The 26,741-nt window shown below is 41.0% G+C and overlaps 1 protein-coding gene across 1 annotated transcript; it reads right to left on the bottom strand.

Annotated features, from left to right (window-relative positions):
- Positions 1-987: 987 nt before the first annotated feature.
- Igbp1 (immunoglobulin binding protein 1) lies at positions 988-25,576 on the bottom strand. Its single transcript, XM_051140903.1, has 6 exons — positions 25,339-25,576; positions 24,691-24,984; positions 16,694-16,889; positions 14,708-14,787; positions 13,901-14,013; positions 988-1,465 (listed from the first exon to the last, which is right to left on the bottom strand). Exons 1-6 carry the CDS (start codon positions 25,527-25,529, stop codon positions 1,317-1,319), a joined length of 1,023 nt encoding a protein of 340 aa, XP_050996860.1. The 5' UTR covers positions 25,530-25,576; the 3' UTR covers positions 988-1,316.
- Between the last annotated feature and the right edge of the window lie 1,165 nt (positions 25,577-26,741).

Below are 26,741 nucleotides of genomic sequence, written 5' to 3'. Positions count from 1 at the left end.
CATGCTCTACCAGTTTCAGGAGCCTCAGTGAGGGGGAGACGGATCCTTTATTAGGCAGTATACAAATATATTATTGGTAACCTTCTTGCTGTCACCACCCACGAAACAACCTCCTCCTCAGCACCTGACAGCCCTCTACCTCCCACCCCATAAACAAGAGGGAACTGAGTCTCTGCAGAGCTTCTCCTCAGCTAGGCTGCAGGAGCTAGAATAGGAGGGCTGAGTCATCTTCCTCTTCAAAGGAAACCAAGTGGACCGGAGCCACAGAACAAAAGGATGCTCTCTGAGCAGATCATCGGCTGCTCTTTGAGGGTACCAACCCTTCTATCCCAGAAAGTTGATACTTTTAGTGTCATGAGTGCTGCCATCCCCTTTCTCCACATTTACTCATCTAATTGGCAAGAGTGTGCTAAACAGGCAAATAACAGAGGCATATATTCCTACCGTGCCAGGCATGGAACCACATAGACAGGGAGACCATCTGATGTGGTTGGAGGTGGCTGCCTTAAGGCTTACTAATGTTCATGTAAGGATAAAGGATGATTCTTAAGAGCCTCTCTCTAGTACTCCCATTCTTCTTGGCCACTGCTAGGACTAGGTAGGTAGGACTTTTAGAACAGAGGCTTTTTATTTATATAGAGTTTCATGTAGCTGGCCTAGAATTCATGACGTAGTTAAGGATGACCTTGAACTTCTGAGCTTCTTCCTTCTACCTCTCACATGCTGAGATTCCTGGCAAGAGCCAACATGCTCATGAGACTAATTTTTTAAGGGTCCCTTCATCCGCAGCTCTCATTTCTGAAACCTTTCTGCCATCTCTTGTATAACGTGGGTGTTGCTCACAGGGCTCATTACCACACCTAGTGGGAAGGAGAAAAATCTGGGCAGTTCAGATGTTGGGCAATTCCTGCTCAGAATGAAGGCAGATGACAAGGATTTCCAGACACTCAAGAGACCCACAGCTGAACCCTGCTGCTTATCACAAACAACAAACCAGCTGATACCTACATTTGTGCACAGGCCCACATAATAGAGGGGATTTTATTATAGTTTAAAGAGAATCAATTCATAGTATTGTTGATTATATAGAGGCATTTCTTAGTGTTCTTTACTGACCACTTAAGAAATCAGGATACACCATGATGAGATTAATAAAGCCAAACAAAAATTCATTGGTCATTACCTAGGGTACAAGCAATTATTTGAAACTATCGAATGCAAAGCAAGACTCCACATGGCTGCCTTCACTGCACCCTCCTGAGGTTGTTCTTGGTGTGAAGGTATGCACCACGTTGTCCTTTTGCCTTTTGGAAAGATTAGCCCATATTCTGTCGGTTGCCATAGCCCCTGGGATGGGTGTCTTTCCAGTCATCCCATTCTCGCATTCCATGCAAAGTTTTTTCTTCACTCTCTTCATCCTTTTGTTCTTGATCTTCCTGCTGCTGAGCTCCTCTTTGGAAATCAGCTAACAGAGGAAAATGAGAAAAAGGAGAAACAAAATTGAGGAAATGCAAATAAATGTTAGGGAACTCAGCTTTGCTCTGAACACAAGCACAGACAGTGAGAAGAGAGCACAGCCAGCTGCCCAGGCATGGCAGAAATGGGTAGAGCATGCCTATTATTGAATACATTACATGCTATGCAATGGGAGAAACTAACGATGCCTCCAGAAGTTTTCCCAGAAGCCAAAATCATAGAGGTGTCTTCCACAAATGGATTCTACTTTGGGAAACAATCCTTGCTAAATGGCCAAAAATCCCTACACCAAAACAAACAAAGCCCCAAATAATCCCCCCCCCCATGACAATCCTACCCACCGCTAACAATAAAAACTCTAATCAATAAAAATCCCAAATCACTGAAGTTAAAAAAAATATGATTTGTGACTCTCCAAGGATGTGGCATTACAGGCGACTTATTTCATCACCAATTTGCTTTATTCACTCTTTTAAGCTTAAAGAAATTAGGTATAAGCATGTTTATAAGAGTTTATGAGTAATAGAAGCCTGCAGAGGACAGAAGAGGGCATCAGATCCCCCAGAACTGGAGTTACAATAAGTTGTTGTGAGCCACGCCCCAGGAACTGGGAACTAAACCTGGATCTTCTGCGAGAGCAGTGAGTGTTCTTAATGTGCCAGCCCCAACTTCCTATTTTATAGTCATACAACCTTTCTATGCATTTAATTTTTTCTTGACTATTATAGAATTCTTACACTGTCAACCATGTCTGAGAATCAAATGACAGAGATGGTGCCATGGACAGTCTTATTCACTCTGATACTTGATTTGTGTGCTATTTGCGAATTTTAGATTCTTTGATAAATTTTTCACGAGAGTTGGAATTTAATTACTGCAGATCTTCAATTTGCTAGTAATTTGCATTAAATAATCTTCTTTACATTCATCTCAGCTCATATTTCAATAACACAACACCCACAAAAGTTTCTGAGAAAGACATGCATGCTTTGGGGCTGAGGAGAAAGCTTAGAAAGTGCTAGCTGCACAAGCATGAGGACATGAGTTCAGGTCCCTAGCACTGACTGACACAACACTGCATGACTGGATTTTCAGCAATGGGGAGGTAGAAACAGGCTGATCTCTGGTGCTCATTGGCAAGCCAGCCTAGTCAAATTGATGTCTGAAAAAATAAAGAACAAGGGGCTGGAGAGATGGCTCAGAGGTTAGGAGCACTGACTGCCCTTCCAAAGGTCCTGAGTTCAATTCCCAACAACCACATGGTGGTTCACAACCGTCTATAATGTGATCTGATGCCCTCTTCTGGCCTGCAAGTGTACATGCATGCAGAGCACTGGATACATAATAAATAAATCTTTCAAAAAATCTAAAGAACAATTGAAGAAGATACTTGATGCCTGATATCAACCTCTGGCCTCCACTAAGATGCACATCTACCCACAAAACACATATAATACACACAAAGATACACACACACACACACACACACACACACACATTCATACACCCCAAACCAGCATGGTAATGACTTAACAACAGATACACAGACTGAAGGAATGAAGTAAACAGATTGCTCATAGTATTCCTTGAACCTGAAGAAGCTTGCAGTTTAAATAGTGGTAGTCAGATCACTCCTTAAGTGTAGCTTTACTGGAAATTCACTCTGGTGCATATTTATGAATTGTGTTGTTTAAAAGGACTGCAGTCAGTCAGTTATGCTGAGATACTATGTGAATTGTTGTCACCAAGTTTAGCTTCTTTTCTGTGTTGGTTTGTTCATTTATTTTTTCCTTTGTGATTCAGACTGACCTGTAAAACTCTCCTTCATCTATATAAAACTTAACTATGAAAAGAAAAAAAAAAGAAGAAGAAGAGATCCTAGAAGAAATTCAAGAACCTATGGCCAACAGGTCTTCAACAAAAATGCTAGGAACACACCTGGCGAAGAGTCTTCAGTAAATGGTATGGGAAAAATGGGCTGTCTACATGCAGAAGAATAAAACTAGACCTCTATCTTTCCGTTACAAAGATGTACTAAAAATAGATAAATATCAGACTGAAAATCTGAAATAACTAGAAGAAAAGATAGGAAAAAATCACTTCAAACATTGGATGAGGCAGGGATTTTAAAATTGATTTCTTTGTTTTTATATTTTGTTTATTTATTTACTTAGTGTGTTAGTGAGTAGAGAGGCTTCTCACAAAAACAACAACTTGTAGGGGGTGTTTTTCTTCTACCACCATGTAGATTATGGTAACTGAACTCAAGAGTTCATCAGTCTTGTATGGCAAATGCCCTTATGGGATGAGCCATCTTGCTGGCCTTTAAAGACTTTTTAGAGAAGACCTTCCATAGCATTGAAAACAAAACAAAAAATAGACAAATGGGATTACCTCAGACTGTACAGCAAAAAAAAAAAAAAAAAAAAAAAAAAAAAAAAAAAAAAAAAATCAATAGTAAAGAGATAACCTACAAGCTTGAAGAAAAGTCTACATGTAATATAATAAGGGGGTATATATCCAGAATACATAAGGAACTCTGAAAAATTTAATAGCAAAAAATCCAAATGAAACCCTCCAAATAATCTAATTTAAAAATGGGCACTAGACCTAAGTAGACATTTCTCAAAAGAAGACATGCAAATGACCAATAAATAAGAAATAGTTAACATTATTAGGGAAACATAAACTAAAAGCACAATGAGAGCTTCAGTTAGAGTGCTTATTATGAAAAAGGGAAAACCGAGTTCTAGAAAGAATGTGAGTAAAAAGAACCCTGGTTCATTGTTGGTGGGGTTATTAATTAGTATAGTCACTAAGGAAAAAAGAACGGAAGTTACTTAAAAATTAAAAGCAGAACTACCATATGATCTAGCAATCCCACTACTGGGCAAATATCCAAAAGAAGTGACATAAGTCTGCCAAGGAGACATTCGCATTCCTATGTTCATTCATAATATAAAAAGTGCAATAAACCTACGTGTCCATCATCTGAAGAATGGATAAAGAAAATGTGTTCCAAATACAGAAAGGAACACTATTCAAAGACTTAGAAAGGATGAGTGTCTTGTCATTTGAGGTGACATGGATGGAACTGGGGAGCATTAAGTGAGACAAGCCAGGCACAGAAAGGAAAAGTATTGCACGAGCTTACTCATACATCACATCTAAAACAGTGGAGAGCACGGAAGTTGAAGAGTAGAATAGTGGTTACCAGAGGCTGGACACAGTATGGGAGAGGGAGAGAGGGATGGAAGGGTGGTCAGTGGGTACTAAGTTACACTTCCGCTGCAATTAGTGGTAATGTACTAAGAAAAGCTAGAGGTCTGGCTGTTGAGCTCAATGTAGAGTGCTTACCTAGCATATGTGAAGCCCAACAATTTTGACTGTTTTCTTTTGGATATCTGCCCAGCAGTGGGACTGCTAGATCATATGACACTTCTATTTTTATTTTTATTTTTAATTAAGTGAAAACAATGCTTGTGGAGACAGCTATATTTATCCTGATTTGAAAACATTATACCATATATATGTATACTGAAACATTCCATGACACCCACACATTTGTACAATTTTTCTATGTCAACTAAGAATCCAGTAACAACTTTGGTAAAGAAAGGTTTGGTTGGGGCTGGAGAGATGGCTCAGTGGTTAAGAGCACCGCCTGCTCTTCCAGAGGTCCTGAGTTCAATTCCCAGCAACCACATGGTGGCTCACAACCATCTATAATGTGATCTGATGCTCTCTTCTGCAGATAAAGCACTCATATGCAATAAATAAAATAAATAAATCTTAAAAAAAGAAAGGTTTGGTTGTTAAATGGACTTGTGTGTGTGTGTGTGTGTGTGTGTGTGTGTTGCTGGAGAATGAACTCAAAGCTTCATAAACATGAAGCAGGTGCTCTGTTAGCTGAGCTCCACTTGTAACCCCAATTTCTTCTCCTTGTGACCCTGGGGTTGGGGGGTGCAGAGGGCACTGCGCATACTAAGCAGGAGCTCTATCACTGAGCTACTTTCCTGATCCCCAGTTATCCTTTCTGAGGTCAAACTGGCTAGTGAGAATGAAAGCTTCCCGAAATTTCTCAGCACATGATCTACGTTTATCTGGACTACTTCCCTTCAGAACTAGGAAAGGCTATTTTATTTCTCTAAGATAGTCTGCTTTCTTTTAATAGAATTGTTTTGTCGTTTCTTTTGTTTTTTCATAACATCCCACTGTGTAGACCAGACTGGTCTTTACCTCCTGCCCCCAGAAAGCTAGAATTACAGGACAGGCTGGGAATGATATTTCAATGCCATAATTAGGCTAGTCTCTTATTACTTAGTACTTCTCTTTGTTTCTGGTCTTTTCAGTTGCTAAAGCAAAGGTCTGTGCATTTATGATGAAATATGTGTTTTCACATGTTCATTGCAGGGCTATAGTATTGCTGTTGCTTCCTTTTTAAATTGAAACTCTTTTGACTTATATCTATGTTATTACACACCAAAAGCTCTAGTTCTCAAAGGCAGGGAACTAAGAATATCAGACAATTACTTATTTACACTCTCTTATATCGTACAGTCTTGAGTAATTACACTAACACTGCCACCAACATAATCACTGAGGATCATTAAAGATTTCTTTGCATACATTTTTCTTATTCATTTTAAAAAATGGTTGCATTATATGTGCACATTTCCACGCCTGTAAGTATTAAATATTCACTCCCTCTTAATACTCAGTCAGTCTTGGCTCTGCAAATAACTGTTCTTCAGTCACCACCAATGTCTCCCTACCACTGCGGTTGTTTGAATCTCATTTTCTAGAAAATTCTTCAGGGAGGGATCACAGAAATGGTAGTTCTTAGTTCCTGGATTTTGAAAACTACCTGTACCTTTAATACTTTTTTGTTAGTTTTTTAAAAGCTTTTTAAAAGATACAGTGCTCTTGGCTCCTATTTTTCCTCTTTGAGAGTCTTAAATCTTTGCTACTTTATTTTCTCACAGCATGAAGTATATCATAGCTCAAAGGCAAGTAAGACTTCTTTTCCTTCAGAAGTAAATCACTTACAAAATATTGAGATATTTATGAGATTTAATTTTTTAAACCTAGTCATTTTATTCAAATTATTCTTATTCATTCTGGGTAAAAAACTCAAGTTTTCCTATTTTAGTTCTTATTTATTTATTTGATTTTTTTGCTTGTTTATTGAGTCAGGGTCTATGTTCTGTAGGGTGGCCTTAAACTTCCTATGTAGCCTGAATGTTAGCCTTACAAGTGTGAGCCACCACACCTCGCCTTCTATTCAATTTCCCTTCTTGCCTCGATTTTCTTGTTTAGATAACCCCATTATCCATATGGCAGCTCTTTTTGCTGTCTTTAATATTTGTCATTTAATAAAAAACCATCTTTATCAGTCTCTATAGTTTATATTTTTCCTTGCTTAAAAATATTTAAATTCTTTTTTCATACAATTTAATATTGACCACATTTTCTTTTCTCCACATTCATTTCCTCAGTGTTGTCATTGATTTTTTTTCTTTTTTCTTTTTAACCTGGTAAGGCCTTTTTAGTTTTTATTCATTTTTCATTGCTCCTATTTGAGCCTTTCTAGGTCCCCCTACCCTACCAGATTGCCCCTCTGTGGTCTCTGCTATTTTTCAAATATTTTCCGACTCATTTGAAAATATTATTTCATGTTTTTTTTTTTGCTTTTTGTTTGCTCTGTTGTGTTTTAAGACAGGGTGCCATAGCCTACGCTGACCTGGAACACTGTGTGTAGTGGAGGATGACTTTGTACTCTGGTCCTCTCTGCACCTCCCAAATGCTAAGGCATTACTACCACTCCTGCCTTTTGTTAGCTTTTCCTTCTGGAGTGCTTGCAAATACCTCTTTTAACCCCTTCACTTTGTGTGAGATTTGGCCTTGGCAATTTTCCTTATAATTCTGAAATTCATTCCACATATCACACAAGTATATTCATGGTTTGCCAACCATCATCACAATCTACTGCTAATTTTTTTGTGTGAAGTTTTTCTGAATTTTTAGAAAGGCTTGTGATTCAAAGTGGTTATTCTGCTGCTTTCGCACACACCAGAGAAGAATGGCATCTGCAGAACGGAACTGCTCTGCTTCACTCTCACTTTTACATGACCCTTCTCTTTCTTCTGTATTGCTTCCCTCCTAATTTTCATTTTACTTGTAGCAACACAAAATAGAGCAAAACAAAAACAAAAGAACAAGCTTTAAATAATATTTTAAAATGTCTTGGGGGGTACTACTTGAAAAGTCCTGTGGGCCCCTGCCCCGGGGCCCCAGAGTGCATTACAGGCCGGACCATTCTATTCCTTTTAGATTGTCTAATCATGGGTGCTTTTCACTTGCTTGGATTTTATTGGATAGCAAAACCTCCCCTAGTTTCAAGTGCTGCTTTTGTGTGTGTGTGCGTGCACGTGCGTGCATGCGTGTGTATGTGTGTGTGTGTGTGATGGGGACAGGGTTTCTCTGTGTAACAGCCCTGGGTGTCTTGGATTCATGTGTGTGTGTGTGTGTGTGTGTGTGTGTGTGTGAGATGGGGAAAGGGTTTCTCTGTGTAACAGCCCTGGGTGTCTTGGATTCATGTGTGTGTGTGTGTGTGTGTGTGTGTGTGTGTGTGTGTGTGTGATGGGGAAAGGGTTTCTCTGTGTAACAGCCCTGGGTGTCTTGGATTCATGTGTGTGTGTGTGTGTGTGTGTGTGTGTGTGTGTGTGTGTGTGTGATGGGGAAAGGGTTTCTCTGTGTAACAGCCCTGGGTGTCTTGGATTCATGTGTATGTGTGTGTGTGTGTGTGTGTGTGTATGTGTGTGTGTGTGAGATGGGGACAGGGTTTCTCTGTGTAACAGCCCTGGGTGTCTTGGATTCGTGTGTGTGTGTGATGGGGACAGGGTTTCTCTGTGTAACAGCCCTGGGTGTCTTGGATTCGTGTATGTGTGTGTGTGTGTGTGTGTGATGGGGACAGGGTTTCTCTGTGTAACAGCCCTGGGTGTCTTGGATTCGTGTGTGTGTGTGTGTGTGTGTGTGTGTGTGTGTGTGTGTGTGTGTGTGATGGGGACAGGGTTTCTCTGTGCAACAGCCCTGGGTGTCTTGGATTCATACTGTAGACCAGGCTGGCCTCGAACTCACAGAGATTGCCTGCCTCTGCCTCCCGAGTGCTGGGATTACAGGCGTGCGCCATCGCACTGGGCTTCAAGTGCTTTTTATAAACTGGACTCACTGCAGTCATTACCAAATATGCTATTTTGAAACTCTTTACTACTGGCTTTTCCAGGAAGTTAGTTCCCAGTGTCTCTTGCAGAGATGCTAGTAACCTGCTGATGTGCAACATCAATGATCTGCCTTTCCTTATCTTTCCACGGCTTTACTGTCATCTATCTGTATTATAAATACTGTACAAGTTTATTTTGTACTTTCATTGAAGTATAAACACATGTAGAAAAGTGAAAAATGTGAGTGTAGCTCAATGAATTGTCACATATATAAAACACATCTGTGTAATTGGTACCCAGACAGAAATACAAAGTACTGCTAACTTCACAAAAGCTCCCTCAGGTCCAACTACATTTCTAACCCACCACTAAAGGCAAATACTATACTGGCTTTTAATCAGCACGTATAACATTTTTCACTGGTTTCTGAACATTATGTGAGTGAACTCACACAGTAGATATGCCTTTGTGCTTGGCTTTCCCACACATAATTAGCTATGCTTCAGCTAGATTTGTTACTTACAGTTGAAGGACGACAGTCAGTTTAACCTTACATGGCAGCTCATACGAATATACCCAAACTTACTATTCATTCTGGTATGTATGTGCATTCAAGTATACTGTATGCACAGTGCACCGTTAGAAACAATGATTCTACGGCTTTAGAGTTACTCTATGGGCACTGTCTCTTCCTTTGGCAGATTTTACCAGTGGTTCTCAATCTATGGGTTGTGATCCCCCCATTAGGGGTTCACACATCATATATTTACATTATGATTCATAACAGTAGCAAAGTTACAGTTATGAAGTAGCAATGAAATAATTTATGGTTGGGGGGTCACCACAACACGAGGAACTGTATTAAAAGTTCATGGCATTAGGAAGGTAGAGAAACCCCTGGTCTATACTAAGATGTGAAACCATGAGGTCATAGAAGTATCCCTGTATTCAACTTTTGTGGAACCTCCATCAACTCTCTTAGGTTTCCCATCTTTTTTTGTTTCCTTCATTTTGACTTACTTTTTGTTTTCTTCTCTTCCAACTTACTGAAGTAGGCTTTCAGGTCGCTGGTTTTATTGCCCAGCACCCTACCTGCCAGCATTGTGCTTTCAACATTCTACCTATTTCCCACTCAGCAGAGCTCTCACTGCATTCCCCAGAGTCTGGTGCTCTTCCATTGTGATTTTCCTTTGGCTTGGGCACTGCTCATGTGTTACTTTGGGGGATATCCCAGGTATGTGATGATCTGAGAACACATTCACTGTGATTTCAATTTCTGAAACTTATGATGTCCTACTATATGTTGACTGTGCCATGTGTCCTTGAAAATGTTTATTTTGCTGTTGTTAGGCATAGTTCTATAAATGCCAAATAGTGTAGGATGACTGGCAGGGTTGATCAGAGTTTTCTATAGCTTTATTGATAAGCATAATTCTATAAATCACTAAAAGAAATATTCAAATTTCCAATTGTGTAAGTCAGCCTCCCTCTCCTAACAATATAGCTGGGAGAAAACCATTGGAGGTAAGCTTTGTTTTGGCTCCTGGCTCCAATTCTTCATACATAACTGTGTGCTCAAGGTGAGGCTGACCATCATAGTGAGAAGCATGTGCTGGGACAAAGCTATTTGTTTCATGGCAGCCAAGGAGCAAAGAAGAAGCCTCAGAGAAGGAGCCCTCAAGGACCTACCCCCTTCAATAAGGCCCCCTCCTCCTAAGTGTCTATTCACTTACTAACAGCCCATCAGATTATGAACCTACCAACTGATGAAGTCAAAGACTCCAGCATCCATTCCCTCCCCAAAGCTCTAGCTGCTGTACTGGGGATCATGCTTCCACACGTAGACTTCAAATATAACACCAGCTGCAGCAGTAAGCTTGTCTATTTCTCCATTTAATTTTATCTTCCTGCATTTTCAGGCTTGTAACAGGTACTTAACAAAGTTACAATTCATGGGTCTTCCTGGGCAACTGCCCCTTTTTATCAATCAAAATGATATTCTTAGCTACCCTTTTCTCTTGCCACCTGCTTCATCTAATATCCGCTCTAGCTGTTAATATAGTACACCATTTTAAATTCTTTTCAGTTTTGATAATCTATTTTTCATATGCTTACACAACATAACTTCCTATCAATCGTAGGCAGTTGTACTAAGATCATTAACCCTTGGTACTGTTATTTGACGGTCTGTTCCGTTTACATTTAAGGTGTTCTGAATTTGGCCATTCCAATGGATGAGTAGTGGCATCTCATTGTTTTAATCTACATTATCCCAGTATCATGATGTGGAGCATCTGCATATCTTATTTAGTGAAGTGTCTAAGATATTTTTGGGTTTTTTTTTTTCCATCTAGCTGTTCGTTTTCTAATTACTAAATCTTATGAGAATATTTTGGGTAATAGTCCTTTATCATATATATCTTTAAAAATATTTTGTATCAGTCTATGGCTTGTCTGTCTGTGTGTGTGTGTGTGTGTGTGTGTGTGTGTGTGTCTGTGTGTGTGTGTGTGTCTGTGTGTGTGTACATGAATATGTGTGTGAAGGTTTCTCTCTCTCCTCTATGGCCTGGTCCAGTCTGCTGGTCCTCTTTAGTTTACTACCTTCTCTCCTGCTTGGGACTCTTCTGGATGCCTCTGGCTGTATTCTCCCTTATATCTACAATAAAAACCTCCTCAACCAGAATTTGGAGCAGCCATGTCCTCATTTCATTTAATAGGGTGACAATTTCCCATTTTAATATACTCAGCTGTCTCTGGCTCCTACTGTTGCCAATGAGAAGCCAACAAGAAGCCCTGTCTTTGGTCTCTCTGCACTTTATTTCTATATGCTTTCAAAATTTCCTGTGTGGGGAATGTGTGTGCCTGTGTGCAGAGATCAGAGGTCAACACTGAGTATCTTCTTGAATTGCTCGCTACCTTATAGTTTTCAAATGGACATGGAATCTGCTAATTTGGCTAGAGTGGCTCAGTAGTGAGCTTCAGGCATTCCTTCTGTCTCCCCAGAACTGGAATTTCAGGGTATACCCCACCAAGCCTGCCTTTTTTAAAAACATGAGTTATGGGGATTGAAATCAGGTCCTCATTTTTGCATGGAAAACACACATCCCCACACAGGCACATATAGTAAAAACAAAAATCTTTTAAAATAAATTTTAAATTATTTATCAGTGTATATATACATATACGAGAGCACACATACCACATCATGCTTGTGAGGTCAGAGGAAACTTATGAATTGACTCTCCACCACGGGTCATGGGGATGAATGCCAGGCTGTTAGGCTTGGCAGCAGGCACCTTTACCTGCTGCTCCATCTTAATGGTACAAGTATACTTACTTTATATATACATAGACCCATGGTTACATTAAAAAAAAAGGTGTTGTAAGAAAAAAAAAAGTTTAATTCTGCTCCATTGTGTTCTGTACTGCTAAGCTGTGCTGTTTAGTGGATTATGTACTAAAGGCGTTTTTACATGTATGTGGTATGTGTACACATATGTGCATGTAATAAGCCAAAGGTAGATTGTACTGTTCCACGTTATATACCAGAGTGAGGCCTTTCATTTTAGCCCAGAGCTCACTGTTTCAGCTAGTCTGGCTCACTAGCTTATTCTGTGGACCCCACCTTTTCCTCCTGAAAGCTGAGATTATAAGCAGACTACCACATCCACACAGCATTTACAAGGGCGCTAGGCATCTGAACTTCAGTTCTGATGTTCGTGTGGCAATGTTAGTGTTACCTGGTGAGCTATCTTCCTAGCTCTTAAAACTATCCTTTACAGTCTATTTTTAATATACCATGGGGGAGTTAATCAAGAGATAGCTATGTGCTAAGTTGAGACACATCTGCATTATGGAGATTTGGAATTATTTCTATCCTTTAAAGAAGAGTGACTTTTAATTTTAGAAAACCATGAAACCAAAATGCCCACTTATCTTTCTTGCATTAATAAACAGTTGATGTGTCTAGTTAATTAGGGCTCCTCCTGTGTGGTTCTTTCCTCTCTAGGACATCCCCCATCACTTTGAAGTCGCAATGGTCAACTTAATTTCAGTTCTCCTATTCCTCAGCCAATAAATCTACAAATTTCTATATGAGTTTTAATTATTCTATGTCCTGAAGGTACAGCATGCCTACAGATGAAAAGCTATTAAAAAACAAAACAAAAGAAAACAAAAAACCAACCAAACAAACAAAAACAAACAAACAAAAGACAGAGCATCTGGGGCTGTAGAGATGGGTCAATGTGTGCTCTTCCAGAGGTCCTGAGTTCAATTCCAGGCAATTGCATAATGGCTCACAACCATCTATACTGGGATCTGATGCCCTCTTCTGGCTTGCACGTGTACATGCAGGCAGAACATATATATATATATATAAAATTTTTTTTTTTTTTTTTTTTTAAAGGACTTCTTTCAAATGGCCACTGTTTTTGTTTTTGTTTTACCCCCATGCTATTGGAAGCAGCACTAAACTAGAAATTTGAAGGCTTAAATTTAAATCCTAGCCTGGCCACTGTATTTGCTAAAGCAGGGCAAGTCACTTCTTAGAGACCATTTCTCCATCTTCAAATGGAGATAAGGATGCTCCCTTCAAATAATTAAGAGAGTCAAAGGAGACAAAAAAACTGAGGCTGAGTGGGGAAGACAATGTCTCATCTGTTAAGTGGCAGAAAGTGCATTGCTCACCCCAGGGCTCTCTGTGACTATTTTTCTGCTACGTAATGCATACTGCTCTTTACTTTCCCCTTTAAAGACGCTTTCCAGTACCAAACTACTACAGCCTAACCATCAAACTGGGCACAGAGAACATACACCATTAAAATTCCTGCTCTCAAGGAATTTTAAGTTCCCTTCTCTCCTTCAAAGTGTGGTCTGTTTCCGGTCACTTTCAGTACATGTAGGGAATTGTGTTTTTTTTATAATATTTGGGTGTCTAGGGACCAGCATGACATACTCTACTCTGTCATTGCCACAAGTGGGTTTTTTATTTTGCTACGCGAGGCTGCTGTTTTCATGTCATAATTGGAGAGATCAAAAGGACCCTGCTCAGAAGCAGCTACTACTTGTTTCATGGTAAAATGACACTGACTAGATGGTTTCTGTCAAACTTTTTGTTTAGACTACCTCTGCTGTGGTTTTAATTGTGTGAAGGCATAAGGAACCAGCACTACAACCATTTTCCTCCCACTGCTTCATACCTGATGCCGGCTTGGCTATTCCCCGATCTGGCAGTGCTCCGTATTTCTGATGCTGTTCATACCAGTCACTCACCGTCATAGTTGCCAGGCTTGGATAACCAGCTCCAAATACTCTGCAAAAACCACATTTAATTTAGACAACTAGACAAATATAGTAATATTGGACAGCCTCTTTCGTCCTTAATGAGGAGGCAGGTATCTGTGTCATTGTCAAACCCCTACATGACAAACTTTTGAGGACTTGTACAAACTTCTCCAGAAATGCAGAAAAAGGGGCATCCGGAAGGAAGCAGTAAAGTCAAAGAGTGTTCATGAGAGGGAGAGGGTAGACAGCCCAGGGTCATCTCCCAATAAGCAAGCCCAAGGGCCAGCACTCCACGGTGACTGTGAATTGGCAATTAACAGCTGACGGTTCTGAAAGTGGAGACTACTTTCCTGTGAGCCCGTGATAGCATCAACAGCTCAGAATTAAATCATGGGTAAGCAGCTACATCCCCCTGAGAACTGCTCACGAAGAAAGGAGGAGTGTCAGTAACAGGAAAACACCTGGAAAACATGCAAGTCTGCATGCGCTCCCCTGATTTCTTTCTGTATTACCTGCTTGTTTTAAAGTTTGATGTGAAGGGAATCTCTCAGGACAGACGTGGGGAAAGTATCAGGGAAGCTTTAGTCTCTTTGCTGAAAGAGCACCATTCACAGCTGAAGCCATGACTTTGCAAAAATGTCCATTTTGCATTTTACTCAAGCATTGTATGGAACCATCAAAACCGAGGCTGCAAAGGCAGGTCAGGCTGTAGCACTACCTACTTGGCTTGTGCCTTGTTCCGAGTGAGTATGAAGGGTTTCATTGGAGGCTTCTCTGGAAGAGATGAGTGGGAAGTTGATTCCTAAGAAGAAAATTAATTTTAGAGGTGCATTTGCCATTTTACCCATTTTATTACACAGGCTTTCAAGTCTTCTGGTGCAGAAAAGGCCCTGGGTTCAAAAGTACTCCCTTTCTCTTATCAGTGATCAAGTCCTATACCTTTTGTGTACATTTTTTTTTTTCTTGTTAGGGAGTTAAGGTCAGAGGACGATTTGCAGGAGTCAGTTCTTGTTTTCCATCATGTGGCTTTTGGGGAACAGACTCAGGTCATCAGCCATCTTGATGGCTCCTTTTATATATCAGTCTTGAGGGGTGTCAAGTACTTTGCTAAAAGGAAAGGGAGCAGGTGCTCTCAGGAAACTTCTTATCACAAGAAAAAAACTACATAGCTTCAAAATAGCCCCATCTAAAGAAGGACGTTCTAAAGCCAAGTTCCACATAAAGCCCTTAAGCTGAGTCTGAAGCACAGTCCTCCAGTCTGACCTTCTGTGGGAAAGATCTAAGAGCTTTCTTCCAAAAGCCCTCTCCAGTGTAATTATGCTGCTAATTTTCAGAAACCTCTAGGGTATTTTAGAAGTTGATGTCCATCTGTAAAGCAAGTGAGAACAGACAAGGGGCTTTTATAAAGAGGTACATAAGGCATGCTGGAACAAAGGATGGTTAAATAGAAGGTGCTCATTTGATTTTCACCTCATCACTGCCAGAGCCCATCTTTATCCCACATGAGATTAAAAAAAAAAACCAACCAAACAAAACAAAACTATTTACACTTAACAAAGCAGGGACAGAGAAGGACTCAGAAGAATGCTAGAAGGACTCCTCAAAATGCTAGAAAAGCATTCATCTGGACAAATGCTCCAAGGGGCCTTATGACCATGGAGTAGTAAAAGTTCCCTCTTTGATCTAACATGGAGGACCAGGTTGGCGTTTCCCTCAGGTAAGAGCTCCCAGGCTCATTAGGACAAGCCAAATTAAAGAAGCAGTTGTGCCAGGATTCGAATCAATTACTGTAGTAGCTGATGAAGTCAATTCATGTTGTATCCTGTACCAAGGAGCAAGTGGCAACAGAGCATATATTCTTTTGAAGTAGCTCTGGAACAGGGCTAGGATGTTCAAAGACACTCTAAAGCGCTTCTGTAAGATTTTTTTTTTTTTTTTAGTCTTCTGGGCATTCTGTATATGAAGATGCCCATGCTGCAGTCTCCTACCTGGGTGCTGCACTGGTCTGCGAGCGCAACTGTGTACGGCTAAGTTGTAAGTCTTTCCCCAGCCTAAACACATTGCCTGCTCTTGTGCTTCGTCTTCCTCGTTGCTCTTTCTCTCCTCCTCCACTCCCCACAGGCCTGCTTGTCTTACCCATTCTAATCCATTCTTTCCCTTTTCTACAAGTAAGTAGACTGAAAGGCCCCCTTCCCTCTTCTTTTCACAGTCCAAGCCAATTCAAATGTTAAGGAAAAGTATTTCCCCCATACCAGCCAGTTACTACTAAGTGCCGTAGACTAAAATCTCAGAAAGGTTGCTATACTGAGCCAGAAAGCTACTTTGGTGAACCACCAGCCTTTCTCCACTTATCCAAATGTGTACAATACTTTTATGGATACTTGCAAAGACGTGGTTTTTGCAGTGCTGAGGATTAAAGTGAGGGCTCTGTCCATGCTGGACAAGTTCTCCATCAGAGCTACTTTTCCTGGGTTTTATAATTTTTGAGATTTTTTTTTTTAATCTCGAGTCACTCCTTTGGCTTTGAACTCACTATGTAGCTCAGACAGACCTCAAGCTTGTGATCCTTCTGCCTCAGCCTCCGGAGTAGCTGGAATTAACTGGGAACCACTATACCCAGCTACGAATTTTCATTTGCTTTCTCTCCTGCAGAATGTTCAAACTTCTGGTGGCAGCTTTCCACTGCTGTGTGGGCAAGACAGGCTTACCTCTCTTGGAGAGTCCTTTTCTTTCAGGATCTTTATTTCCTGGTCAATGCTCTCAATCTCTTCTAAGCTGATACCAATCCACCTCCGAAGGTGAAGGAGGTAGTATTCGCGAACACGCTCATCATCTGCTTGACCACTTTCCACAGCAGATTTCAGCGCAGACAACCTATGCTCCACCTCCTTCTTCTGCTTGTATCTGTTCCACAGAAAAGCATTACCCATGAACTTAAAAATACAGATTTCTTCAAAAGAAGGCTATAGTAAGGTCTGCCTTTGCAGATGTCCAGGCAGTATGTATGATAAATCCTACCTTGGAAACAGAGTCTATACTCTAGGAATAGTTTCTATAATCCAGAGCCAATCCCCAGACTGCAAAGCCAAAAAGGGCCTAGGCATATCGTGATCTCAGTAAGACCTATCATCTTTTGGGATGAGACGCTCTGGTCATTTGGCCATCAGGGCCACAGAGTGCGTCCTGTAAGTCCTCCACTCCCACGTTGCATCTTCAAGGAATGCCAAAACCTTAGAGGTCACGGTTTCCCTGCCAGCAATGCAGGACTTCCTTATGAAACTGCTGGAAAGCTGGTCATCTTTTTTTTTTTTTTTCTTTCATACAAAATATTCCTGAAGTGGATCTTCTGACTCATCTCTACCTAGTTTTAAGTTTCCATGGTCCCAGCTGCCATGTCCAGGATGCATTTTGAGTACCTACCATTCATATCCACTATCTATCATTCACCTGTCAATCCTTTCCAGAGTATGAGAAGCACTTTTAGTGCTACAGGAAGTTTATAAGAGACAGTCCTTGCTTTCAGGCAGCTTTCATTCTAGTGAAGGAAGACAGATCAAAAGGAACAGATGATAAATCGGCTGAGGATACATGCTATGAAACAGCAAAAAGCACGGTGAGTGGATAGAGCAATAGTGTGGAAGTAGGCATGCTAGTATATACAAAGTGAGCAGAAGCAACCCTTCTAAAGAGGCCTGAGCAAAGCCATCAAGAAAGGAAGGCAGGGAGTCATCTTGACATCCAGAAAAGTAGTGAAAGAGGGAAAAGCAAATGCACATGGAGGAGTGTCCGCAAGAGACAGAAAGCAGGGGAAGGAAGGAAGATAGCAGCGTAACTGTAGGTAATGATGGTCCTAAGAAACAGGGCAACAGCAGTGCAGGTGGCAAGAGATGGATGCATTTAAAATACGAAACAGGCAACGCGTTGGATATGAAGGCTTGCAACAAACAGGAGCCAAGAAAAATGCCACAGTTGCCAAGAAAAGTCTACCAAAATCCCTCTGCCTGGAAGCCCCACTCTGCACTTCCACAATAGGAAGCTCTTCCGCAGGGTCCCTAGAAAAGGTCTGTCTGAGCTTCAAGCCGATGCAGCATTTAAGGTGAGGGGGTGGTCCTTGAATTCCTCAAAGTTTATACACAACTCTATGCAGATGCAGTCTCTTCTTTCCTTCCTCTGCATGCATGCCTTCTTCCTCTTCTCTCATTTTCCCACCCCTTTGCTGTTCTTTTCCAGCTTATTTTGCCAAGAAGAGGTTTTATTCCAAAGTCAAGGAACACTGCACTGTAGACAGTTACTCTTCTTTAACTCAACAAGAAGGAATCTTGTATGTTACAAATTGTTACAATATCACCATATGTAGCCTTCTGGGTAAAAGAATACAAAGGTCAGTTCCTAGCTCAGGAATGCTACTTTGTACAAAACTACTTGAGACTGTTTAATTGGTTCCACAACTGGCTACTCATCCTGTTCCATGGAAGTGCCTATGCCACAGGAAAACAACACACAAGGGTCTTAGGATGCATATTCTCCAGGGTAAGTTCTGGGTGCGTCTAGTGGTCCACTAAGTAAAGTTGGTTGGGTTTTCTGCTTCTGCATGATCGTTCAATTCATGCACTCTCTGCTCCGTTCTTTCTTTTCTATGTCCTTGCTTCTGGGACTTAGCTCTTGCCATCTTTTAGACTCCTGGCTCTTCAGCACCTGTTCTTTCAGGCCAGTGGCTTAAAAAATAAAACAAATCAGAAAACCAAAAACCATACAAAAACTTTTCTCAGAAAAGGAACTGTTTTCATATGAGAACTTGAATATACAAAAAAGCAAAAATAAATAAAAATAAAAATAAATATACAAAAAGACCAAAAAACAAAACAAAACAAAACAAAAACATGCTGTGGTAAAATTAAAGGAAGGCTCCCAACATTACTCAACACAGTAGTGGAGCCATAAGACTCTGAAAGACAGACTGACAACCACTGTCCTAGACTAGACTAGATCAGTGTTCTAGGCTCCCCAGGGTGGACCAACTATTGCCTTAGAATTCCTTATCCCTATAACCACCCTGACTTGGAAGTTTCCTTGTACTGTTTCCAAGAGTTACAGTGCCAAGGAATTACAAGTCTGTATCAATTGGGCCCCCACAAACATCTATTATCAGACATGGGTATCTTTTATGGAGAGTACAGGCTAGCATCATGCTTGCCTGATGGCCAGGCAGTTAAAACACTAAATTTCCCTCTACCTTCAAATCTCTGCTTCAACTTTCCTCCATTCCTCATCTATCATTTTATCCTGCTTTTTATCAATCTACTCCCTACTTGTTTCAGGCCTGTCAGTTACCTGCCTTCGTTACTCAGAGCTGTGAGTTTTCACTATTCTTGTCTCCCACTGCCCAGAATACCTTCCTGCAACTTACTTTGTACCCCTTCAAGTGACCATTCTTCTAGGCTTTAGAAGGAATAGTTTCAATTCTAGCCTGACCATTTACTAGTGTTGCAATTTTGGTCAAGTCAATTTGAAAAATGCATTCCCATATATTTATAATGTGGATCCACTTCATGGAGCTGTTAGAGGATCAAATGGAGAAAAATGCACAAGAAAGTTCTTAGTAAATAGCAATACCAACATTGCTAGCGGATGAGAAAACTGAGCTTGGGGAGGGGATGGGGACAGACCATGCCCCATCTGTTAAGTGGCAGAAGTTAGTTACCCCAAAATGGTCTGATTCCAAAGAATCAATTTTTACAGTGTTGTATTGCTTCTAGCTTTTGGAATACTACTCTGTCTCTCCAGATACCTCTATGCTTTATGTATGATCCAATTACTGGGCTGGATACCATGAGATACAATTGGAATACCAATACACTACTAGTCAAGGCCTCTTACCTTAAGAAGTTCCATGTCTAGACACTGAAACAGTTATACTATGCTAAACAGCATGAATTAAAGTATGTGGCAAGGGATGTGTTTGGCAGGCGGGTATGTAGGGAGAAGCCTCAGAATGGATATACACTTTGCTTTTGTAAATTCTTCTATTTGTACTTGGATGGGTCTCTTCTGGCTGTTATTTCCTTCCCTTTTCTCTCCCAATTTGGCTCAAGGCTGAATTCTTAGTTTTTTTTTTTTTTTTTTTTTCTCCACATGTTTTTCCCTTGGAAAACACATCTATACTCACCAAAGTAGAGAGATCCTAATTTTATTTTTTCGCACCAGTCACAACACAAAGTCTTAGCTGTGTATTTCCATTTGTTTATGAAGTGGCTATCTAGTTGTCACTTAAGAACCTAAATCCACTAAGTCTTATTACTTACCCAACTTCTACTTTCATTTCTGTTAAAAGAATGGAAGCGGTGTTATTCTACCACACTCACACTTAGTCCTCAAAGAAGATTAAGAGAACATGCACGGGGAAGCAGGTAAGAGAGAAGACATACCATTTAGGTGTTTTATTTAGGATAGTCTCAGTATCTAGAGTCATGAATAGAAAGAGTTACAGAAAGTAAGAGTCTGAATCATTGGGGGAGGGGGAAGTGTTTGCAGTATGAGAGATTGAGCCCAGGCCCTCAAGCACTCAAGGCAAGCACTCTATCATTTAGCTGCCAAGTTTGCCCTGAATAACTTTTCTAGTCACATAAATGATTTTTTTCAAGAGTAGTATCTGTGATGACTTTAAGTTCCCTCTTACCGTTTCATTCCAGTGGGACTGCTGTTAACTTGTGGCCCAACTGTTTCCTTCCAGTATTCTACACACAGCCCCTCATGTAGACCTCTGCTCATACTTCTTTTAGAGCTTCTGTGAAACCAGACTCACATCTATTCCCTGGACATACTTGAATCTACTTCTGCTTGGGATATGCTCATGTTGTTCCACCGATTTGTCAGCAGTAGACATTGTTGGGGCGCTTTGTACATGCCAGGCCCTGAGCTAGGCATACCGCAGTGCACAAGAGAGAAATGGCCCCTACTCTTATAGAGCACACATTCTTATAGGAGAGGAAAAAAACCTGAGATGGACACATGACATAATTGCACATGAGCTACATGCCATGAAGCAAGCAAATGTGAAGGGGGAAAAAGAGAATGATAGACTCAAAAAGATCGGTGTGGAAAGGGATCTCTAAAGAATTAACATTTAAGCTGGAGACCTAAGCAATAAAGAATTGGCCATATGGAGAAAGTTTAATACAAAGAGAACAGCACATACAAAGAAGGAAGGAACTGGTCTGTTCAAAGAACTGGGAGGCAGCCATTGTAGATAGGGTCCAATGAACAAGTGCAGAATGACATGTGATGAAACTGGAGAAACAGACATCAGATTACACAGGGGCTTGGCTACCTAAGGTTGGGAGGTACTGATGGCTTAGACCAAAGCGTGCTAATGGAGATGGAAGGCAACAGGATAAGATATCTTTTGTTGCTAGAAGTGACAGGCCTGGCTAAGGGACTAAATGACAACTTTCAGGAAAGAAAAAAAAAAGGTACATGCTAAAGCTAACTCATGTAAGGTTACCTCTGTAAGGTTACCTCTTACAAAGCCAGGCGAATGGCAGTGCACTTACTGAAATAGTGAAGACCTGGGTATGTGGGCATACTTGGAGTGAAAAGCCAAGGGTTTGAGTTGGAGATGTAGAGTGCTTCCCTTGTATGCACGAGGCCCTGGAATCAATCCCTACCACCACAACAGAAAAGGAAAAGGAAGAAATAGAAAAAAAAAAGCCAGTATCTGTGAAATACCCATAAGTGGTGTCAGAATCACAGTCCGAAGAATTATAGGACCATCACAGGAATCCAGGGACATTAGTATAAAGGTAGCATTGACAACTCGCCTGTCACATTGTTTGTTTGTTTGCTTGTTTTTTCAAGTGCTCAAAGATCAAGATTACAAGCCAAGGAAATGGAAATCAAAGTTAGATAGCTTTTTCTGTTGGACTAATGGGATTTTCTAGTGTTGACATCCAGTAGTGTGAAAGGGGAACTATTTTAAGACTTTGTTCTTGTGGACGGTAACGCTGTTGCCATACCTCAAGAGTCTTAAAATATTCAAAGAGGAAACTAGTCCAAGGAAACAGTAACCAAAGCAGTACATACGTTTTGTTCATAGTATTACTTAGAATCACACACACACACACCCCAGGCCAAAAAAAAAAAAAAAAAATCAACAACACAAAAACACAAAAAATAAAAAGCAAAAACCAAAAATAAACCCGCCCCAAAATGCAAGCAAGCAAAACTGTATCTAAATAATTGACAGAAATAGTTTGATTATGGTACAACTATAGAATGGAATATTACAAAACCATCAAATATGGTTTCAAATGACAGGAAAATGCTCACAATATTCGTTTTTAAAAGACAGGATAAAAAGCTGTATTTACAGTATTCTTCATGATTTATTAACTAAAATAACTGTATATCTGAAAGAAAACACAGCAGAATGTTAACAATGACATCTATGAAGGCTGATTAAGACTTATTTGTGATTTAAAAATATTCTTGATTTGCAAATTTTCAACAATGAATATCATTACTTTCACATTTAGGAAATCTATAGTTTCTATTTTTAGTGGTCTTTCAAGACTCATCTCACAGGCCATTGTGTTCTGAAATCTTTTCCTTAGTCCTCCAACCAGATGTTGTCATTCCCTTGCCTTTCTCTGTAACTCCAGGCACTTACAGTCTTTCTGAGTGTAATTATTTGGACTATCTTTGTTTCTGATCTACGCCTAGGGGCAGGCCACAGCTTCAAAGAGAGGATTCTGGACTCTCCTCTGTATCAGTCACTTACTGCGACTAATGGGTCCCTAATTACATTTCCTTGTTCTTCATACCCTTAGGACCTGAACTCGACAAATTCAAAACTTCCTCCTCCTCTCTCCTGCTCTCTCTGTGTGCATGTGCACACGCACAATGAATCAAACTTGGTGCCTTGTGTATGCTAGCTTGAATCTATTTACCGGCTTATTGTCTATATCTGCAGGAATCAAAGCTTCATGACAACGTTGACTTTGGCTGGTTTTCTATCACCTAGAACAGCTCCTGGCATTCATGAGGGGCTTAGTAAGAATTTGTTGAATAAACCAATTCTCAACCCTCTAGAGCACAAGCCTTATCTCTGAGCTTCATGGTATCAGACATCTCTACTTAGATAGGTTACCTCAAGCTCAACATGCCTCAGTACTGAATTTATGCTCTCCCCATCCTAGTTTACGCTTTAGAAGTTAAATATATTTTTATTAATTATTTCAGAGTTTCATACACACTGTGTACAGTGTGTTTTGCTCATAGTCACTCCCAACTCATCCCAGATGCATCCCAACCCCCTCCCAACTTCTTGTCCTTCTATTTATTTATTTTTCTTTATAACCCAATTTGTAGTATTTATTCCTGGGTGCTAGGTCAATTTATGCTTCCTAACTATATTAGATAGGTACCACTGTTATTTAATCTCATAAGACTGAACCTGAGGCTTAGGTAGGCTAAATAACTTACTTAAAGCCCAATGACTTATGAGGAAAGCTGAAACCCAAACCCAGAGCTCTGACTCTGCAATCTTACTTCAGCCGCAAACATATAACTATACCTGACCCTGAACACTTACTGTGCTAGCTACTGAACTATGCCAAGAGCTTTATATGTATTTCTCTATTGGTCCCCCACAAAATACTCCACGAAGGAGTACTTACTATCTCCATTTTACACCTGGGGAAACTAAGTAATTTGTCCCAAATCACAGAGTAACTTAACGATGGACCTGGGATTCAAACATCTTCCCAAGCTTGCTCCTTACCTTCCTCATATCCTAAGTTCTCTCTGAGGTGAACTCTGCAATGTTCTTCATTAGTCCTTCCCTCTCTCCACTACCATTTCGCTCTAGCCTTATTTTGTTGCTCCCCTCCCATACAACCCGCATTCCACCTCTTGTTTATTTAACGCCTCTGTAGCTTTATTAATGCTATTCTTTTGGTGGGCTAATGCTCTCTTCCTCAGGCTCACATTCCTATCAGTCTTAAATCCCTCAAAACAGAAATCTCCTTTCCTAGGAAGCCTATTCTTCTCCCTCATTCCCTCATTGGTTATGTGTTCCCCATGCAGCTCTCTAGATACCATTTTACACTGCCGCTTTTCCTCACCAGAGCACAATGATCACCCACATTCATACAAACACCCAAACAGGCTGTATCCCCAGGGCCTAACTTTGTTCTTAGACACTGAGCAATCATTGAATTTTTTTTTAAAACTAAGAATAAACAACATCAAAGGTTACAGGATGCTAGACCAGGGCTATGATTAACTCAGGATGTTGTACATCCCAGCCTGTATGCCTTCTGAACTGAATTGCTCAATAAGTAATATAAAGCTACTGTGTACTTTTGAAATATTTACTCCATACAGGCAGAATCAGGTAGTGATATGGAAAAAAGTTAGGAACTACTTTGCTAATCTTAATGGTTAGGATAACAACTATTACTACTATTGACCACTATAAGGTGTGTGTTAAGGGGGCAGGGGTCCAGAAACTTTAGTACCAACCCCCTCAACAATGGCAAAGGCTTGTCAAGATTGAGGAAAGTTTGCTTTCAGCAGGGCCTATGTTCATTAAGAACCAAGAAAATGACATATACTACTATGTAGTACACACACACACACACACACACACACACACACATGCACCCCCAACAGCACTACAGCCCTCAAATTACAGCCATTGACCCACCTCTCTATTTTAGCCTGTCTTTGAGATGCCATAGCAACGAGATTTGGATAGGCCATGGAGGAGCTAGCAGTATTATTTTCAGCTGAGTTATTCTTGGTTTGGGGTAGCTGAAACTCTGCCACATGATAGCAATGACACTGAGTTAAGAAATTTATGAAGTGTTCTCGAGCCCGCTGCAAATGATCTAGACGCTTGCTGGGGTTGACTTGTTTCATGGTGAGAGCTCCTTGCAACGCTGGCACCATCAGGTACTTCAGGTCGGTGGAAGCAACCTCTTCCAAATCTTCATTTCGGCTGGAAAGAGCAAAGAGGAGGCGGTGAAGCCTGGTTGAGCATTAAACTGTGGCCCTTGCTTCTGGGAAAGAACAGGGCTGGGACAGAGTGGTGCACACTAGACAGCATTGGCCAGATTAAAAGAAAGTGGCTGAGCTTGTGTACCCAAGTCCTAGGCAGTCAGCCGTACACTAGGGAGCATTGTCCTGGGATATTAACCATCTCAGAAAAGTGGACAATGGCAAGAATGCACACAGGGTGCGCAAGCAGGAACCAAGCGGCTTTAGCCTTAAAGGTTCTTTCCACTCATGTGCAATGGCTCTACCCTTGCTAACTACTTATTTGTTCTCTGCGGTTACTGCCCTCTTCCCATACCTGAACAAATCAAGCTGCAGTAACATTCCCGCAGCCTTCTCAAGGAAGTCCAGTCCTTTGGACACCTTATCCTGGATTGTTCGGGAGCCGGTGGGTTCGGTCGCTACTTCCACTTCCTCCAGAAGTTTTTTGCTGGTGTCAAAGAGCTCCGGAAGCCGCGGCAGCAGTAACTCCTCTTCAGACGCTGCCATCTTGTGGACGAAAGAAACCCGGAAGAATTCCGACCGAAGTCAAAGGTAAACTCCTTAAAGAGCCCAAAAGCTCTCACGACACCGGAAACAGTACCTTATTGGCCAGTTGCTTGTTACAAGCGTCCCAAATGACTTCTGGGAATAGCAGTTTGCTGGCTCTGGCAACCGTTTTTTATGGACTCATTTTCAGCAGGCAGCTTGTTTTAAAGTTGTAGGTCCGGTTTTTACTGAAGATAGGCTCCGCATGGCCAGAAGTGGATTAGCACATTCTTAGGACTCTGAGGCCCGGGAGTGGCGGCACTGAATTCTAAGCGCAAGCCAGCGTGAGAGGGCGAACGTGGGTGCGGTGCTAGGAGGGTCTGACGTGGACCCTATTTCTCAAATCAAGTTCCAAGTAGAGTCCTGATGGCCAGGGGCCACTCTCTCTCAGTTTACAGGGCTGCTTGCCATAGCTGTCGCGAAGTGTAAGTGGTGCCCCCTTCTGTCCGTTACCCGCCGGTCCCGGTTGCTCCTCACCCGCTGGGTTTCCCTTTCTGTCCCCGCCTTCTGTCCCCACCCACTCGAATGCTCTTTGGGCTATGAAGCCTCTCTCTTTGACCAGGAACATTTGGAAACTTCCAACTCCCATCTGCCTTCCTTTCTTGTCACTTTCTTTCCAGGTCACACTTGCCCGTACACCTCGCCTTTTACCCAGGGTCAGAGTTTCTTCTGTGTGTGCATACAGCATTGATCACACTGCATTAATAGCTGGTGGATAACAAATCTAACTGCCTTACCAGAGTGACTGGGCTCCATCTTAGCTACTCTGCATATACTGAAGTTACTCAGAGTCGTGATATGAATAGGAAAACATAGTGATCTCTTTAGAAAGCAGCCCAGCATTGCAGAATGGCTCTGCTTAATAGGTGCTCAGATGTATCTATTTTAAATTGAGATGTGTTGTAAAAGTAAACTACACGTTAGATTTCGATGACACAATTTAAAAATGTGTAATAAAATATCTCAACGCTTTGGTTACGTGATACAGACACACACACACACACACACACACACACACACACACACACACACAGGTTCTCATGTAGTCCAGGCTGCCTTCGAAGGAAGATGACTTTTAACTTCTGACCCCATGTGCTGAGATTATAAGAGTGTACCACCACATTTGGTTTGTGTGGTGCTAGGGATTGAACCCTGTGCTTTGTGCATCCCACA

Source organism: Acomys russatus, chromosome X (genome assembly GCF_903995435.1).
Source record: "Acomys russatus chromosome X, mAcoRus1.1, whole genome shotgun sequence".
NCBI classification, from domain to species: Eukaryota; Metazoa; Chordata; class Mammalia; order Rodentia; family Muridae; genus Acomys; species Acomys russatus.
The sequence above is the reverse complement of the archived record's forward strand: the minus strand, read 5'-3'. Positions and strand labels throughout refer to the sequence as shown.